This window comes from Antechinus flavipes, chromosome 4 (assembly GCF_016432865.1).
Source record: "Antechinus flavipes isolate AdamAnt ecotype Samford, QLD, Australia chromosome 4, AdamAnt_v2, whole genome shotgun sequence".
In the NCBI taxonomy this organism is placed as follows: domain Eukaryota; kingdom Metazoa; phylum Chordata; class Mammalia; order Dasyuromorphia; family Dasyuridae; genus Antechinus; species Antechinus flavipes.
Window position 1 is genome coordinate 117695141 of NC_067401.1, and position 17924 is coordinate 117713064.

The window sequence follows — 17924 nt, forward strand, 5'->3', positions numbered from 1 at the left end:
GGATAACTTGCTATCTAGGAGAGGCGGTAGGGAGAAGAGAGGGAAAAAAATTTGGAATACAAGGTTTTGAAGGGTAAATTTGAAAACTATCTTTGCATATATTTTGAAAATAAAAAGCTATTATTAAAAAGAGAAAGAAGAAATCTTTGCAGAAAAACCTTAAATACACATCATGGTATCTTTTGAATTTTAAGTTGGTATAACACTAACTATATGTAGATATAGAAGAAAAATCTTTACATGTATGATCTCTTTCTAGTGAGTGACTAAAGGTTCAATACAGGTTTATAAAAAAAGTAATTTATGTAATTCCAGTAAAAATAACTTTCCGAAGTCTTGCCATAGACATTTTTCTTATTCACTTACTGACCATCTAAGTCTTTTACAAGTAACTATTAATAATGCTTTAAATAATGATAACACACCAGCTATATAATAGACAATCCTATTAGTAATTCAGTGCTTTGAGAAGCGTTAGAAAATAGGGCTTGAACCTCTGTAAGCATAGAAATACTCCGTGAACAGAAAGTTCCAGGTGAAAAGAATTTCTTCTATCAATTCAGTTTGAAATCTACTTTGCAAATCAGTCTTAAAGAACTGCCTAGAGCATTGACAAGTGATTTGCCCAGGGTTACTTAGCCAGTATATGTCAGAGGCAGACTTTAAGAAAATAATCTTTAATGTTCCATTACAAATAGGTTACAGTCTAATAAAATATCAATTTATGTGTTATTTAAAAATATTGTGGGACAGAATTCAAAGCACAATGGAAAGTAAAAAGGAACATCATTTTTTGTTTCATGTTGTACTCATTCAAACATCAATGCCATTGATCAGACCTACTCATTTTCCCAGTGAAAATTCCATCTGAGTGCATTGGTGTAGGCTGTTTTAGCTCCCAGGCTAATAAATTCAATAGCAGCTTCCTTGGATACTTGGCAGCTCTGTCTGAAGTAAATAGTAACACAGCAGTACATTTCCTGACTGCTTTTGGTTCTTTCTGACTTAAGAAGTCATCTCTTAGTCACTTTCCTTTAAAATGCCAGTGATATTCTGGGACCGCTGATTCTTCCTCTCTAGGAATCGAGCACGTGCATCCAAAATGGATTTATCATCATTTCTTCTCTGCATTTTCTTTAGAGATTCCTTCATTGCTCTATCTAGAAAGATAAAATGAATACGTGAAAGTGATCTTGGACTTGATTCTGAAGGTTTTAAAGGAGAAAAGTACACTGAATTTTCTTAATAAAATGTAAAGAAATAGAAAAATAACATTTCTCACTCAAGAGGAACACTGAGGTTAAAGATTAGGTAACAAAAAGCATGGGGCCCAGGAACTTCGGGTTTAATTTGTGGTTCTAAACAGTGTGTAGGGTCATGTACTGGGACAAAATATTTGGTGACTGGTTCTTCTATATATTCTTGAATATTATGACACAGAACAAATCTATTCTTTGGAGTCTCTTCTTAGGTCTGGAGTGACACAATAATCCAGGTTCTATTTCAATTTTGTTTCTACAACAGGGTGTGGTACTGCAGTAAAAATGAATGCTTTCTTGGATGGAGAAAGTTGGTAAGAGAAAATTAGCTAAGAGGGGATTTATTGCATCCTTTTGTTCTCTAGAAAGAAAAATTCTAACGCCAAAGTCCTATTACAATATTTTTGCATCATAAAACCTATTAGGCTTTGCTTTACTCACCCTTTTGTTGCTTTAGAAGTTCCTTGTTTTCCCACCTCTTTATTTCTTCCTCTGTCACTTCATGTCGGGCCATACTGCTCAATTCATACACATCAAACTGATATAACTTGGGTAACAAGTCTTTAACCCATTCATAGCGAATTGGGCACACAGTCTTCACGTATGTTTTGGAAGTAACTAAAACATCATGGAAAATGATCCACTCGAGTTTGGGTTCCTGATTATAGAGCTAAACAAAATTATTTGTTGAGGGAAATATAATTTTCCTGATTTTCTGTTCAACAACCTAAACTACTGAATAAAATGAAATCTACCCTATATTAGCTGTTACATATTTAAGGCCTATAGTTCTTCTGAATTCACTCTTTGAAAGTCTACATTAGGACTTTTTCTTCATCGACACATACCACATAGTCCTTTACAGTACTAAGTAATAAAGTAATATCGATGAGAAATTTGTTTCTCAAAACAGAGTAAAAGAGACAGAGACACATTATCAAAATAATTATTCTGATTATGCAGAGATCTAAAATATAATTTACCACTGAAGAGGGATGAATATATATTGAGGTTCCATGGCCATCCATTGTGCAAAATGTTCTTCCTACAGACCTATAAACACAATAAAAATTCTTTCACTGATCCACTTTACAACATTATATCAAAGTAACACAAGAAAACAAGCAATATACTGAATCCTGCAATTTGAACATTTTCTAATTACAAATAAAAAGAGTTAAAAATAATTTTTCTTTTTTCTTACAATGGTTCACTTTGCTTCAAAAGAGCATCAGGTATAAGCAATCCAATCAATAAATAATACTTCTTTAAAAAGGTATATCTGATCTTTGCTAACCAGAAATCTGATACCACCGAAAACACAATTTCCTTAAGATAAAATTCCCATGACAAAATTCTCACTTCTAAGTCAATCAACATTAGTCTCTTCTCAATTGTTATCCTTACTTAGCCTAGCTTTTAAAACCCTCTACAATCAGGGAAATGTTCTTAAAAAAAAGATGGATCCCACAAAATACACAAAGTAGTGAGTTTGAACTGTGTTCTTGGCAAAATGCTTAAGCCCATAGTTCACAATGGAAGCAGTGATTGGTAGGAGCCAATTATTAGATTAACCTCATTTCCTTTTTGTTTTTTTGACAGAGCATTAGACTGATGAATTGGAGGAAAGCTGTAGACACAAAATATTTGATAAATTCCCACAAAAATCTTGTAGACAAGACGGAAAAAATGTGAAGAGAATGATAGATTGAAAACAGGAGAATGATAGGAAGTGAAGTATGTTGAGTAATGGATCAATATTAATCTGAAAGGAGCTATCTAAGGATATGCCACTGGGCTTTATCTATAATTCTGCTCTGATCAACATTCACATCAGTGACTTGAAGAAAAGTTCGATGAGATGCTTCCCAAATATATGGATTACATGAAGCCTGAGGATGATTACCATATTGAAAGGATGAGGATCTCAAAGGCTGAACTTTACAGAATGTCATTTAATGTCATTAATTTACTTAGACTGAAGTAAAATTCTGCACCCAGGTTTAAAAAAAAGTTAACTATACAAGTAAGGAATAAGAGGCACATGATTTTATATCAGTTCATAAGCCAAAGACTGAAGGTTTTGAGTTGAGCAGGCTCAATGAGTTAATAGGGTGACATAGTCACCAAACAAGTTGACATAATCACATGCTATATTAAAATATGGCATCCAGAAAAAAATGACGATTCTTTGTGCTGGGCAAATTATATCAATTCTGAATGTCATGTTATAGAAGGAACAGTGAAAGCTTAAAAGATACTCACAAGAGGATAAACAGAATAGTTAAAGGCCCAAGAATATATTATATGGGAAGGCTCAATCAAAAGCACTAATCTGGAAAAGGTTTAAAGGGAGCCTTTAATGTGTGGGAACATCTTCAGATGGAAGATAAGAAATGCAAATAAAAACTATATTATAAAAAGATACAAGTACCATGGATTCAGACTAGAGTAAGATTACATTAAGCTGAGGGAAATCAGGGAAGACTTCATCGAATAGGTGATATTTGAGCTGGAACTTGAAGAAAAGTAACATTTCAAGTGACTGAAATGAGGGGATGAGGTAGAAAATGGAACTTTAGGCAGAAAGATAGTTTGAGCTCATGTGAGAAAATAAGAAAACCTTAGGTGTTCAATGACTATATTCATTCAATGACTGATTCTGACAAGATCATTTACCTTACTGTATCAATCATTCTGTCTCAATTTTCTTATTTGTAAAATGAATATGGCAAAACCAATATATCTCACCAGGTAAGATCTTGTGAGAAATAACCGTAAGACTGAAAAATATTCTAAGTTAAAAAAAAAAAAACCCACCCACAGAAGAGCTTCTTTTTTATAATGGGAATACCTATATAATAGGAAGTAATGATCCACAGATCATCCACAGAAAAGAGAAAAAGATGGACCAATTAATCTATACTTTTCTAATACAATTTCAATTATAATGAAAATTAGGAAAGAAGCTATCACCATTGCTTTGGAGGTTGTATCAAATGCTGAACCTTCTTTAACACTACTCCCAATGATATAGCTTCCTTTTAATCATTTCTAAGCTCAATGCTCACCTTCGTGCTACGTTGGTGAAATATCCAGTACACAAACATCTTCGTAAGATTTCATTTCGAGGGCCATCAAAACTTTCTCTTGGGAAATCAGGTTGCTGTATAGAGAATATCAATAAAGAGGTTAATCTTTTATATTAGCTAGAAGTAATCTTTCACCTTGAAAACTTTTTTAAAAAGTTATTTCCTTCTTCCACTTTTTCCCATATTTTCAACATCTGACTTGGTCTTCCTTGCCTTTCTTTCTTCCACATCATCCCCAGAAATGCCAATCTCTACGGTGATGATATAACGCTTTTAAGATGTCCTTATAGTTTCTTGAACCTATTAAAGCTTGACTCCACATTCAATTTTCTTCACTGTATACCATATACTAAAAGTGGTCACATCTTGGACCGTGAGGTTACTGTCATGCAAAACATTTTCACTTTCTAGATCTCTTGACTACACTCTTGTTATTCTTTCTCTCATGCTCTCCTCTTGTCCATACATGTTATTTAATATCATTATAATCTCCAATCCTTCTAATTCTATTCTGGACTCAGTTTCTTCTACAATCATTTTTGACCTACTGGTCAACTATTTCAATACCGCTCTCCAATCTTGCATCATTTGCTTCTTCAACCTTCTGCTATTTCTATCCTGTTAACCCTCAGTTTTGGGTAACTATCATCTTCCTTCTCTACTCCTAAATGCTGCTAGAAAAAAATCACAGAAATGTAAGATCTCTAAGCCTGAATGGCACTTCCAGATGACATAGCTCAGTTCTCACTGACCCACATCTTCTACAACAGTTGTTTCCTATCTTGTCCTCCAAACTCAAGGCTCCAAATTGCCTTCAACCTATTCAACAAATTATCTTTATTGCTATTTGGCTGAGAAGACTGATGCTCTTCAGTGTGAATTTCCTCAGATTCCCAGCTATGTTCTCCTAAGATTTCAATGTTCTCCCTCATCTTCTCCCCCTTTCTCATGTTTCAGAAAAAGAGGCAGCCCTCATTCTTGCTCCATCTATAAACATAAATGATCACCAAACCTCTCTCTGTACAATCTTTTCCCAGAGTTCCAGTGTGATATTTGCAGCTGCCTGATCGATCTCTACACAGACATCATAATGGCACCCCAAACTCACTTTGACCTCAATAGAATTTAACTTCATCCCATTGAAACCATCTTCATTTCCTCCTCTATTTCTATTCATAACATCATCACCTACTCAATAATACCGACTTTCAACCTTTAAGTCACCTTTGGTTGTTCCTCTTTCTTTTTCATTTCATACAAATAATCAATTGCCAAGTCCTGTATCTCTTGTATGTGGACCATTCTTTCTCTTTCCTTTGTTACTACCTTCATGGTCTCTCTTTTTTTTTTTCTTAGACTACATTGAAAGTTTTTTTTTACTTGGTCTTCTTGTTTATAGTTTATTTCCCATTAAAAACTATCCTCCACATTGCAGCCCAAGTAATTTTCCACACTCTAATCATATCATTTCTTTACTCAAATAGCAATATTGCTGGCATTTATATAGTTTCATGCTTCGCAACATCCTTTACATCCATTATCTCACTGATCCTCACAACAACTCTGTGAGGCAGATGCTATTTTGACTTCATTTTACAGATGCTGAAGCTAAGGCTGGGAGAGGTGAAATGATTTGTCCAGGGCACCCAGCTAAGTATGTTTGAGGAAAGATTTGAACTCAGGTTTTCCTGTTTCCAAGCACTCTATCTTCTATGACACCAAACTGCTAAACCAGCAGTAGCTCCCCACTGCCTAATTAACCAAGTATATATTTTTGGCATTAATGGCTTTCCATAATCTGATTTCAATCTTCTTATATTATTCCCCTTTGTGTTTTCTCTATCTCAGCCAAACTTTATTCAGGCAATTCTCCATGACAGGAATGCCTTCCACTGTGGAAGTCCCTGACCTTTTTTTTCCCCCCTCTTCCTTTCTTTAGGACCTAACTTGCATGATTTCCCTGATACTTCCTGCCTAACCTCACTTCTCATGTGAAAGTAACTGATTCCTTTTCAAATTTCTCATCTTGCTTTGTCTTGATCTCTCCTTTATATTTCTCCTATTCTCTTTTAAATCATTGTTAGGTAAGTATTTGTATCTTCTCCCAGTTGCCATAAGATTATAATCTTGCTGAAAGCCATGCTTATTTCATATCTAGCTCTGTATCTCCAATACTAAACAAAATGTCCTGCAGTAGGCACTGAGTAAATACTTATCAATTTGGATTTATCTCTATGGATCTTCTGAAGGAGTTAACAAAGAAAAATAATCTTACTACAGAGCAGCACTGAGAGGTTGAAATAATCAAAAGTAATTGTAAATCTCTGCTGTTCCAATAGCATGAAAAATATAGAGCCTGAAGGAAAGCATTGCAATGATCACCTGCTTCAGTTTTCTGATTATCTCTCGAAGCTGACCTTCTACACGAAATGCTGACTGTAAGCACCTCCAATGGATCCAGTGTTTGTGACACCATGCAGATGGAGATGGGCTGTAAAAGAATAATATTGGTATGATGCAACATTACCTCTAAGTGAAAGACAACAGATCACTTTCTTACTGCTTCAATACTTCAAGAATCTGAGCTTTCATTTGTGTGGTTACCACATTCCCTGATGCACGTGACAAGCCTCTGATTAAAAAATAGTCTTTGAAAATTGTTCTGCCATTACCCTGTGATTAACCTGCCTTTCCAAATTTAGCTGAGTTGCTGGCTCTTAGCTTATAGACACTCTGTTCATCCCTAGATTTGGCAGACTCTACAAAACTACAAACTACAGTTTGTGCACTAGTATCAGCTCCATGCTATGACAAAAAAATCAGATCAGAGCTTTAGTGAAAGGCTATACATATAGAGATGAAAACCGGTCATCTGTAGAATCAGCCTATATAAAAGTTGGCAGATGGACTTGCTCATGGAGAGAAAAACTTGTTTCAGAGCTTAACAAACTATTTCAATTAAAAATACCTTCACTGACTTCAGAAACAAAAAATAAAAGCTCCCAAGTTTGTAAAGGGGACAGTTTCAGACTATGGATGAGATTTTTCATATGCATAGTATATGAATTTTTTCTCTTTTTTATCTCCGGTAACCCAATAGCTCACTATGTAGAATGTTAAGAACCCACAAATAGAAAAAGCATGTGTAAATATAAATCTCAAGATGGAATATTTTGCCATGGTAATTTATATCTTCTTTTATATACCTTGATTTGCACTGTTCAAAGATTACTGCTAGAGTTGCAAAGTCATTGAATCCACCAGCTTGGGATGATAGCTCCTGATGTTTCAGCTCTGCCTCCTTCTGTCTCTCTGATTCACCTAGAGAAAGGCCAAAGTAGGGCAAAGAGTTGAGCTTGAAATGCCTCTATTCATTCATTTTGCATAGCCAAACTGATTGGAAACCTATGATCCCAGAGCTTAAAATTAGGTAAAGAAACAAGTTTTATTCTTTTGGAAAGGCTTTTGATTTCATTCCACTTTTGTATTAGTGAAACTGTTCCAAAATCCTGCTTATCTTCAACTACTGAGTCAGTTTATAAATTGTTTGATCCCTGTTCCATTACTGTTTCACCCTCTTATTAAGAAGGGTAAGGCAAAGAGACCTGATAAGTTAAATAACAGCTATGACTGCTTTCAAAGATGAGAGAATGAAAAGGGAAGGAAGTATCTGGAACCAAAGGAAATAAAGACAAGATGTCAGAGTAGGTGTTTACTTTTAGTATCTTTCTCTTCATCATAGATATCCCTAGTCTTCTCTAGCCTAACAGACTCCTCTCCCCCATGTTATGCTCTGACAATATAAAATCTCTATTGCAGCAGCCTTCCTAGATTGGTATTCTCCTAAGAGCCCCACTGACCAAAATTCTCTCTTGATGCTTCCTCCCTCCATCACAAAACTCTTATTCTCTCTTGTATGCATCTCAACCAACTGGAAGGAGGAAAGAAATCTGATTAAACTAATCCACATTAAGGTCTGAGCCTTCCTGTTTTGGGCTTTAGGAAGGTCTTGACTGCTGATACCTGGCAGTGATTCAGGGAAGCAGCTCTAGAGGAAGGAAACAACAGCAGCTGGTGCTTAAGAAAACAGCAACAAAGACTGAGACTTGCATTATCAGCACATAAATGTAGCACCTTAAACATTACCAAAGTTCCTACAACCTTCACTTTCAAAACCCTCCACTCAGGCTGCATATTTTTGACAGGGTTTTCCTTTTTAAGGCTGTCCACGCTATTCATTTTAACTGCATACAAATGGTTTTAAAAGACCGAGGAGAAAATAATTTGCCTTGTTTTGGAGATGACCTTACTAGGATATGAATTCAAGTAAAGCTAATAGATAGAATTTCAAGAAGCCAGGGTGATATGTTAATGAACAGAGACCTGACTGTCTCTGTGAAGGAGGAGAGTGGATACTGCTGAGCAGGAATGGGAAGAGATCCAAGGATTCGGCATAATGCAGTATCTTGCAGCACTTCACCTTGCTGTAACACTGTAATTAATACTCTTCTATATTCTTGGTGAATAATAGGTGAGTTGTCCCTTCTTCATCACTTTTCACACTACTGTACTTGCAATTTTCTTCAGTTAAAAAAATACCCCCTCTTCCCAGTCATTTTATTTCCAGTTCTAACCAGTGAAAATAAGTAGATACTAGGGAATTGGAGCAATTGCACTAGCAACAAGACTGGGATATAAGTGCAGAATTCTTCACTGTCATCAGTAAATTCTATCACAATTGATAGTGGAAAAGGCTTTGCAGAGAGTATTTTAGTAATGCAAATATTTAGTAGAGACAAAGGTTCAGGCCATCAAGGTAGCAGTATCACATATATGAAAACTGTCCTTTGTTTTCCAAATCTCACAAAGGAACACCCAGTAGCTAGCTTTAGGTGGGAGATGTAAGTCCCATCTGAACCTAAGAATTACCTTGAAATTACCTTGGTAATAAATGTCCTTGGCCAAGTTATATATTCCAGCTAAAAAGAATGTATCTATTCATAACAGCCTCTCTGTCTCTTTGCTTTCTCAACTTATTTGACTGCATTAGTCCATACTGAATAAGCAGCTGACTACTGCAAGGCAGAGGATGGAGGCAAGAGACCAAGGTCTAAAAGGATCTTTTTTTTTCTCATACTGGACCACAATTTCCCAATTTGAGGATAGTTAGTCTAAGCATACACCTTATTTTGACTATGAGGAAAACGTAAAAACACTACATAACTAGTCTTCAATCACAAATGCCTAACTCAGACAGGATTTTACAGATTAAAGTGAGGCTATAAATAGTACTTGAAAAAGAGTGTATCAATTGAATAGATTCTGGACCACTGTACCATAGAAGAAATGAAAGAAAGAAAGAAAGGAAAAAGGGAGGGAAGGAAGGCGGAAGGAAGGGAAAGAAAAGCAAAGAAACAAAAAGAAAAGCAAAAAAAACCCACCTTTATTAGTTCCTGAAGACCAGATTCAAGATTACAAAGACATGTGTCAGAACTGAAGAGAAAGGTGTCACTTTTCTAATCCCCCTACAGAATGGAAAGGCCACTCATACCAATTACAGTCATAGCTTGATAGTCAGTTCTACAGGAATAGCTTAGGATCCCTGAGCAATACTAAGTCATATTTTGGGAAGACCAAGGTCATTCTGCCCCAATTATCTCTCTTGCCTATTAACATAACTGACATCAAAGGCAAGTTTCCTTTATAAGATAGAAATCCTCCCTTCAGCCTTTTCCTTTATATTAGCAAAAACAAAACAAAACAAAACAAAAAACAAAAAAACCCTCTGTAGCCCTCAGGTATTACAGTGAAAATGTCAAATAAGAACTTCCAGGATCTAAGAACTGTGTCAAATATTTCCAGACCACAAAAACACAAAAAGCATCAAATAGGAACAAGAAAGAAAGGAAAATGTTGTTTTATCATTTTATTAATCCCCATAATCTAACAGAAGATGAGGATAGGTAGATAATGTTTGGTACAGGGTCAAAGTTTCCAATGCAGACCCGAAATTAAATGCCTTACAACAACTTTAAAGAATAAAAATGCAGCCACTGATTTTATTCATCTTCTACAAAGTCATAAAAATATGAGGATTTTACTTGCTTTTGATCTCTTAGAACTTTTCTTAACTAAGTCAAGCATTTTTAAGTACTAATTGACAACATTAACTTCTACACATACAAAGCTCCATATTAAAAAAGGGAGGTGAGAAGTAAGGGAAAGGTAGGGAAACTAAAGTATGCTTTTCCAAGTGGTATGGTTTATCTGTAAAAATTCCTAATTTCTTGGGGCTGAAGCTGCAGATAGAATCTCTCTGTGCAGTAGCAGATACTTCACAAAACTGCTTCAGCAAGGAAAAATTCCTGACCTGGTGGCCCAGTTTGTGGTGATAGGGCTCAGAACCTAGCTGGGGGAGGCACAAGTTATCTATTACAGGAGTTGGGGTGGAACGACAGTGAGGGCTGGGGGACAAAAATGTCTGAACAGGTAAATATAAATTTGACATGTCAACAAAAGAAGGTACCCTGAAGGCAAGCATCTACAAATTCCCCAGAGAGATCATTTATTATCTAAACAGCTAAAGGGCTGAACTCCCTATCTTGCTGATTCAGCAAAACAGAGTTAATACATCACTAATATACCACAATAAGGCAAAGGTCTTCTATACTACTTTTCTTTACCAAGACAACCAAATAAAAACCTTTCAGTCAGAACCATTCCAAAGATCCCATGTCCAAAGGATAACAAGAGTTGGCAGTCTTTCACCTCAGGGATCTGCCTGATATGGTGCTCTCTGGACACTCAGTGGACATTTAAATGCTCAGTGGACTGTTAAACTGAAGCACTCTTTTAGTGTTATTTGGGGCCCACACAAAATGAAGGCAGCCTGCACATTGTGCCCAGTACTCTCTGGTAGCCAGAGCAGATAAGAGCTCATGTGAGAAGTTTTAATCTCAGATCTATGGACCTCCTTCTCCCTGTCCCCTAACCTTTTCTCTTCTCATTCTGTAATTTGTTTTCTCTTCCTGTTGAAGCAATTTAAGAGCCTTTGCTATTTCTCCCTCTAAGATTGAGAGATGAATAAAACTCTTCCATCTTTTCTCTGAGCATTTCAAAACACTATTGGTTCTTGTTATCAATAGAAAATTCAGAAGAAATAGCTTCCTAATCTCTAGTTTAAAAAAAAAATGTGTTCTGAAATATTTACCTGAATGAGATACTGGAATTTCTGAGACTGAGGAAATAGAGACTAGGGCGGGAGGGATGGTAAAGTATGCCTCCTGTGTATCAAAAAAAAGCGTTGGTGGGCAATGGGTGCAGAATGAAACCTGGACTCCTCATGTTCCGATAGGGACATAGTCCAGGAACACAGATCTATCCTGGGAAGAAACTCCCATGAGGAGACCAAGACCCACGGAGGAGTTAAGTGATTTGTCCAAGGTCACACTAGTAGTAAGACCCAATAGGTAATAAGAGAGGAACAGAGTTGGGGGAAGTGAAAATGATACTAAAAAAAGAGGCATAACAGCAATAACAACAAAGTGAAAGACAGGTTAGAGACAGACGTTAGAAGCCATTTTCAGATGGATTTCCAACCACTGAAAGGTAATTCAGTGTTAGATGTTATATCAGCCATGAAGTATCCCTGAGGGAATGTTACAATACTCCAGTGGATTTCTTTGATGCAGGATGTCCTTCTGGTGGTTCTTGGCCACTGGGTTTGATTGCTGTCCATGTTCTGCCTCAAGTTCACTGAGAGGGCTCACTCACTTACCTAATGCTCTGAGGGGGTCTTCTCTTTGCTCTCCTGACATCACAAAGATACTGATGAAATATGTAGGCTCTTTTCACTGGTTATCTTTTGATCTTACCATGGGACTAGCACATATTCACATTTTTTTTTTAAAAAGGGCCAATTCCTTTGCCCTACCTCTGTAACATATGCAGTAATGTCACCCCTCTGCTCAAAAATCTGCAGTGACTCCTTAGTGCCTACCATAAAAATTCAAACCCATCAGCCTCACCCTCAAGGAAACCTGGTGCAAATCTACATTTCTAATCTTATCTTATGCTATTCCTTTCTGCATGCTTTACATTTTAGTCAAACTGGTCATCAAAAGCACCTTGCCATTTAGCTCTTATTGTTCCTCATGCATGAAATGTGTTGATCTCCCCCTCCCCTTTAATGTTAAATGTAGTGCCTATAGACTGGCATTTGTTTTCTAAGAGGAGCAAAAGGAAAAAAAAGTTTCCAAATTGAATCTTTTAGTCCTCTACATATTGTTATACCTTAATAGTCAAATATTATTTGCATTAGCTTTTCCAAAAAGTATACGTTGAGTCTATGATTGGTTAGCATGAGAAGAGATGGGGGATTTCTCCTATCAAGACAGCAGCCCATGCATGGCTTAGTAACCAATTAATACCTAGGGAACTGTTTGAAGTACATGAAGTTGAAGAGATTTGCCTAAAATCTCAAAATTAATTAAATATCAGAAGTGAGATACGAATTGAAGTGCTACTGACTCCAAATTATTCACTACACAACAAAGCCTGACTTCCAAACAACAGAGGTTTACAATCACCCCAATAACATGCAAAACAGTAACCTCAAAATATTAAATATTAAAATGTTTAAAAATATTAAATCATTAAAAATATTAAAATTGTAGGTGGGGGAAAGCTGGAAAAAAAGAAATTTCCATGATAATTTTGTTGTATATTTGAAAAGAATAGTAAATTGTGCTTTGCAGATATGCAGTTTCATATACAATCATCTTTTTTATTGTATTATGCTACAGAAATATTTGTTTTATTCCACAAACATGTATTAATGTAAAAAAAAAAAAAGGGAGGGGGGGGGAGGATTGTTGAAGACATTCCTAAAACTTCTTTCTTTCATTCTACCCTAACAACAGAAGTTAAGGACATTCTAGTGTTAAAAAAGAAATGGAGCAAATAGCTTCTTACCAGGTCTAATGAAGACATTTTCTACAGATAGCATTGCTGCTATTGGAAGCAGAATATCTTCACAATCCAAAGAAGCAGCCTTTAGGATGGCACGGGTCAAATTTGGAGAGAGGGGAAATTCTGCCATTGATAAACCCAATTTTGTCACATGGCCACTCCTTAATAGAAGGAAAAAGTCTTTAAGTTATTCTCTTATAGGGTAATTAATGTTTGTAAGGTAAATAAATCTTTCAGGGCAAACAAGAAATAAATCATTCTTTTCTTAAAGATATATATACAGCTGAAGATAATTAATAAATTATCCGGGTAGAGAAAATTTCACTTAGAATACCTTTATTTAAGTGGGTCTGCATAAGGCCAGATATGCATATATGAGGAGAAATTACTTTTTTTCAAATTTAGATTTTATTTTGCCTTCACGTTTGCATTCTCTCCCTCTACCTCTCACTACCTCTCTCCCCATTCAGAAAGCAAGAAAAACAAAACCATTATACTCAAGCAAAGCAAATTCTCATGTTGACCAAGTTTCATTCCCTTCTCTCCCCTCCTCCCCCCCCCCCCAAAAAAAAAGCACCTTCCTTTGCATTTCTATGTCACCACTCATTCAACCACCATTCAACCACACTCCATCATTGTGTTAATCAAAGTTCCCAAGTCTCGAAAATACTTCTGGTAAGAAAATTATATTCTAGCTTTGCCTTTCTAACATACCCTGTCCTCTTTAAGGGAAAGAGAAAAAAGTAGAGTAAGGGAAAGAACAGGCCTTCAGGCTGCCTCTGTGCCATTTCTTTTCCAATTTTAATGTTTTTTGCCCTTTTTTTGATTCTCCAATATTTAGCACACAGCAAACTCTTAATAAATGTTTGCTAGTTAGCAGGGGGCCCCTGATTTGTAATTCAAATTCTCAAAATGTTATAGACTGCCAGTCAATACTGATTTATAAACAATACAGAGGTTTAAACAAAGACTAAGAGGCTGGTAAATCAGTTAACCACAGGATCAATATTGTGAAAGTGAGGCAAAAGGTGGTGGGTGCTAAGAGTTGAGAGACAGAGGGGCTAGAAGCCACAATGTAGAGGCAGAAAGGGTTAGGGGCAGTGAAGGTGAAGAAAAGTTGGGAAAAGAAAACAAATTAAATGACTGATTTTTCTGAACCCAGTTAAAACCACGATAAGAAAATAAAATGTATTTCTTACCTATCAATAGCATCACATTGATAGAGGTGTTTAAGAGCTTCTAAAATAAGTTTCTCATCGGGTCGTTCCAAATAGGGAAACCTAGGTATGTAAATGAGATACAAAAAGAGGTTACGTTGTTTGCAATGCCCTGACCCAATATCACTCAGTTGCACAAATCACTTTCTTTTGAGAATTTAGGTTTAAAAGTAATATCTTCAATAAAATCTGATTCTTGACTCTCTCATTTTCCTGTATCCCTTTCTCTAACTATCCAAATCTTATCCATACTTCAAAGCATAATTATTACTTCTTTCAGAAAGATTTTATAGACTTTCTGAACCCCACATTTCCTCCCTTTTCTGAACTCCTTTTGCTTTTGTGTTACAGACTTGTAAAAGTGAACAGGACGTTAGAAGTCATTATTACTGGCCAGTATCTCTTTTAGTACTTCTAGTAACTGTTGGCCTAAGAGACCCAGGAATAGCAGTGCCCTAGGCCACTGGCCCTGGTTTGGGTCCAGCCCCTCTACCTCACTGATCTAGGTTAGCAATTCCTGAGAATGGTCAGTCAGTAAACAATCATTAAATTCAGGGATTGTGCTCAGCACTGGGGATATAAAAAGATATAACCCGGCCTTCAAGGAGCTTATACTTAAATGGAGAAGAAAATGTATAAACAAATATATAAACAAAGTAAATTATATTCAACATAAATGGTCAATAATTAACAGAATTAAGAGGGGTTGGGAAAGGCTTCCTGTAGAAGATGCCTGGACTTAAAGAAAACTTTGGAAGTCAGTAGGTGGGAACTGAGGAAGGAAAGCAGACAGAGAGAAAATATCCAACTGACAGCTAAGGGATGGAGGGTCTTGTTTATTGAATAGCCAGGAGGCCAGTATCCCTGGATTAAAGATTGCATGATAGAGAGTAAGATCTGAAAAGACTGCTACTAAGATAGGAAAAATAGTTTCCCTTGCTGATCCCTGGATCAAATTTTCAGTAAAGCAAAAAAAAAAAAAAAGCTTCCAATGCTCAAAATAAGCAAAATTAGATTCCCAGGAGACTAGATATCCTCCGTCACTACAGCAGCCTGCCTCTCTACAATTCTGTCTGTTCCACATAATTAGCATTAGAACACTCTGTTTCAAATATTTATCTATTCTTGTGAAGAACCCAAACTCCATGAATACCATGCCATGATTTTCTTTGGTATTCCATGTTACCCAGCCCATAAGTAAATATTCAATGACATCATGTTAACATGACTTCTAAACTGAGTTCCAGTTCTGCACTTATTCATTATGTGACTTTGGACAAGTCATATCAATTCTCTGAGCTTCAGGTTCCTTCTTTATCAAAGGAAGGGATTGGGCTCAATGGACTTTTTTTTCAGTCAGCAAAAAAATCTGCCTTTTCTATCTCCTGTCCTTTTCCCCCAATGAAAAAATAAAGAAAAACAAACTTCTGTTACAAATATGAATGGTGAAGCAAAAAAAAAAAAAAAATCTCCATCTTGGCCATATCCAAAAAAATATGCCTCATTCTGAATCTAAGCCCTTCACTTCTTTTACAGGAAAGGGGTAGCATACTTTGGTATGAGTTGAAGGGAATCATGGTTAGTTACTAGGCTAATCAAATTTTCTTTTTCTTTTTTAAAATTAATTAATCAATTTTTAATATACATTGCTTTATGAATCATGTTGGGGGAAAAAATCAGAACAAAAGAGAAAAACATAGGAGAGAGAAAAAAAAGAAAAAAGAAGTGAACAAAGCATGTATTGATTTATATTCAAACTCCTTAGTTCTTTTTCTGGATGTAGATAGCATTTTCTGTCCAAAGTCTATGGGGATTGCTTTGGATCACTGAATTATTGAGAAGAATCAAGTCTTTCATAGTTGATCATCACACATTCTTGCTGTTATTGTATACAATATATTTCTGATTCTGTTTATTTCACTCAGCATCAGTTTGTGTAAATCTTTCCAGGATTTTCTAAAAGTAGCTTGTTCATCATTTTTATAGGACAATAAAAATTGTTCTACATTACCTTCATGTATCACAACTTGTTCAGCCATTCCACAAAGGATGGGCATTTACTCATTTTCCAATTCTTTGCTACCACAAAAAGAGCTATAAACATTTTTACACATGTGGATCCTTTTCTCTCTTTTATGATTTCCTTTGGATACAAACCCAATAGTGTTGGGTCTACTGCTGGGTTAAAGGGTATGTGGAGTTTTATAGCCCTTTGGGCATAGTTCCAAATTAATCTCCAGAATGGTTGGATCGTTTCACAACTCCAATACTGCATTAGTTTCTCAGTTTTCCCACATCTCCTGCAACATTGTGATCAAATTTTCTAAGTTTTTCAGTTATTTTTTATAATATTGTTATATAAATTGTTCTCTTGGTTCTGTTCACTTCACTCTGCATCAGTCTACTCAGATTTCTCTGAAGCCATTTAAGTTCTTCATTCATGATCATTAGTATTCCATTATATTTATATAACTTTCTCTATCATTCTCTAACTGGACAACTCCTCCTCCTTAAGTTTCTGAAGCTTTGCTACCACAAAAACAGATGCTATAAATATTTTTATATTACCTTAGAATTTATTTTGCTTAGGACTAATCCCTGCCTTGATTTGCTTTTTCTTTTATTCCCCCTCTTTTCCTTCTCTCTTTTTCCTTCAGTTCCTTTTTAATGAAATATATTTCGGTATACAATTCTGTGTATTGTATTCCTCCTTTCTGTAATTCATTTAGTTAACATCCTTTTCTCCTTGTTTGTATAGATTCTAAAGCAAAGTGTGATTGCTGCTTCCCTTGATCTGAGTTCTGCAAATCTACAGATGAAGACTGTCTCTTCATGTTGACTTGAACTGGAAAAATGATTCACTGTGCTTTTTTCTTTGATTCTTAGGTCAGAATTTAGTTTCCTACTACTCTACTTCTGGACTAAATGAGTCCAAAAGTTCTTTCCAACTCCAACATCCCAATTTTCAGGCCTGATTATTTTTTAATCTGTTAACTCAGAACTTTAGAAAGAACAGAAAACAATGACCCAACCCATGTAAATGTAAAAGTATAACATTCCTCAAGGGACTCAAAACCCTTTCTTTGTCTGAATTGTCTCCATACCTTATGACATCATGAATGGCAAGGCACTTCAGGGTCAAAATCACTGATGTTAAACTAGTTCTTTTAATCTCAGGGATCATATAGTCAGGCATACATTGATCCCAGAAATCCTGATTGTAGATTCGAAAGCAAGTCCCAGATGAAGTTCTGCCAGCTCTACCAGTTCGTTGCATTGCCTCACTCCTTCCAAAACCAAGAAAAATATTTTTAAAATTAAAATTTTTTTTCAAAAAACTCTTTGCAGGTTTACCAAACAATATGACCATTCCAGGATTCTTCCAC

At 35.9% G+C, this 17924-nt stretch overlaps 1 protein-coding gene across 2 annotated transcripts in view; it reads right to left on the bottom strand.

Annotated features, from left to right (window-relative positions):
- Positions 1 to 661: 661 nt before the first annotated feature.
- Positions 662 to 17924, bottom strand: part of DHX40 (DEAH-box helicase 40) — a 41860-nt gene continuing 24597 nt past the window's right edge. For both annotated transcript variants that reach the window (XM_051994138.1, XM_051994139.1), the window contains 9 exons: positions 17643 to 17825; positions 14521 to 14601; positions 13325 to 13482; positions 7558 to 7672; positions 6734 to 6842; positions 4331 to 4425; positions 2243 to 2312; positions 1701 to 1929; positions 662 to 1160 (listed from right to left, as the gene is read on the bottom strand). In XM_051994138.1, coding sequence (XP_051850098.1) covers positions 1021 to 1160; positions 1701 to 1929; positions 2243 to 2312; positions 4331 to 4425; positions 6734 to 6842; positions 7558 to 7672; positions 13325 to 13482; positions 14521 to 14601; positions 17643 to 17825 — 1180 coding nt within the window. In that variant the 3' untranslated portion in view covers positions 662 to 1020. The remainder of the gene's footprint in view (positions 1161 to 1700; positions 1930 to 2242; positions 2313 to 4330; positions 4426 to 6733; positions 6843 to 7557; positions 7673 to 13324; positions 13483 to 14520; positions 14602 to 17642; positions 17826 to 17924) is intronic.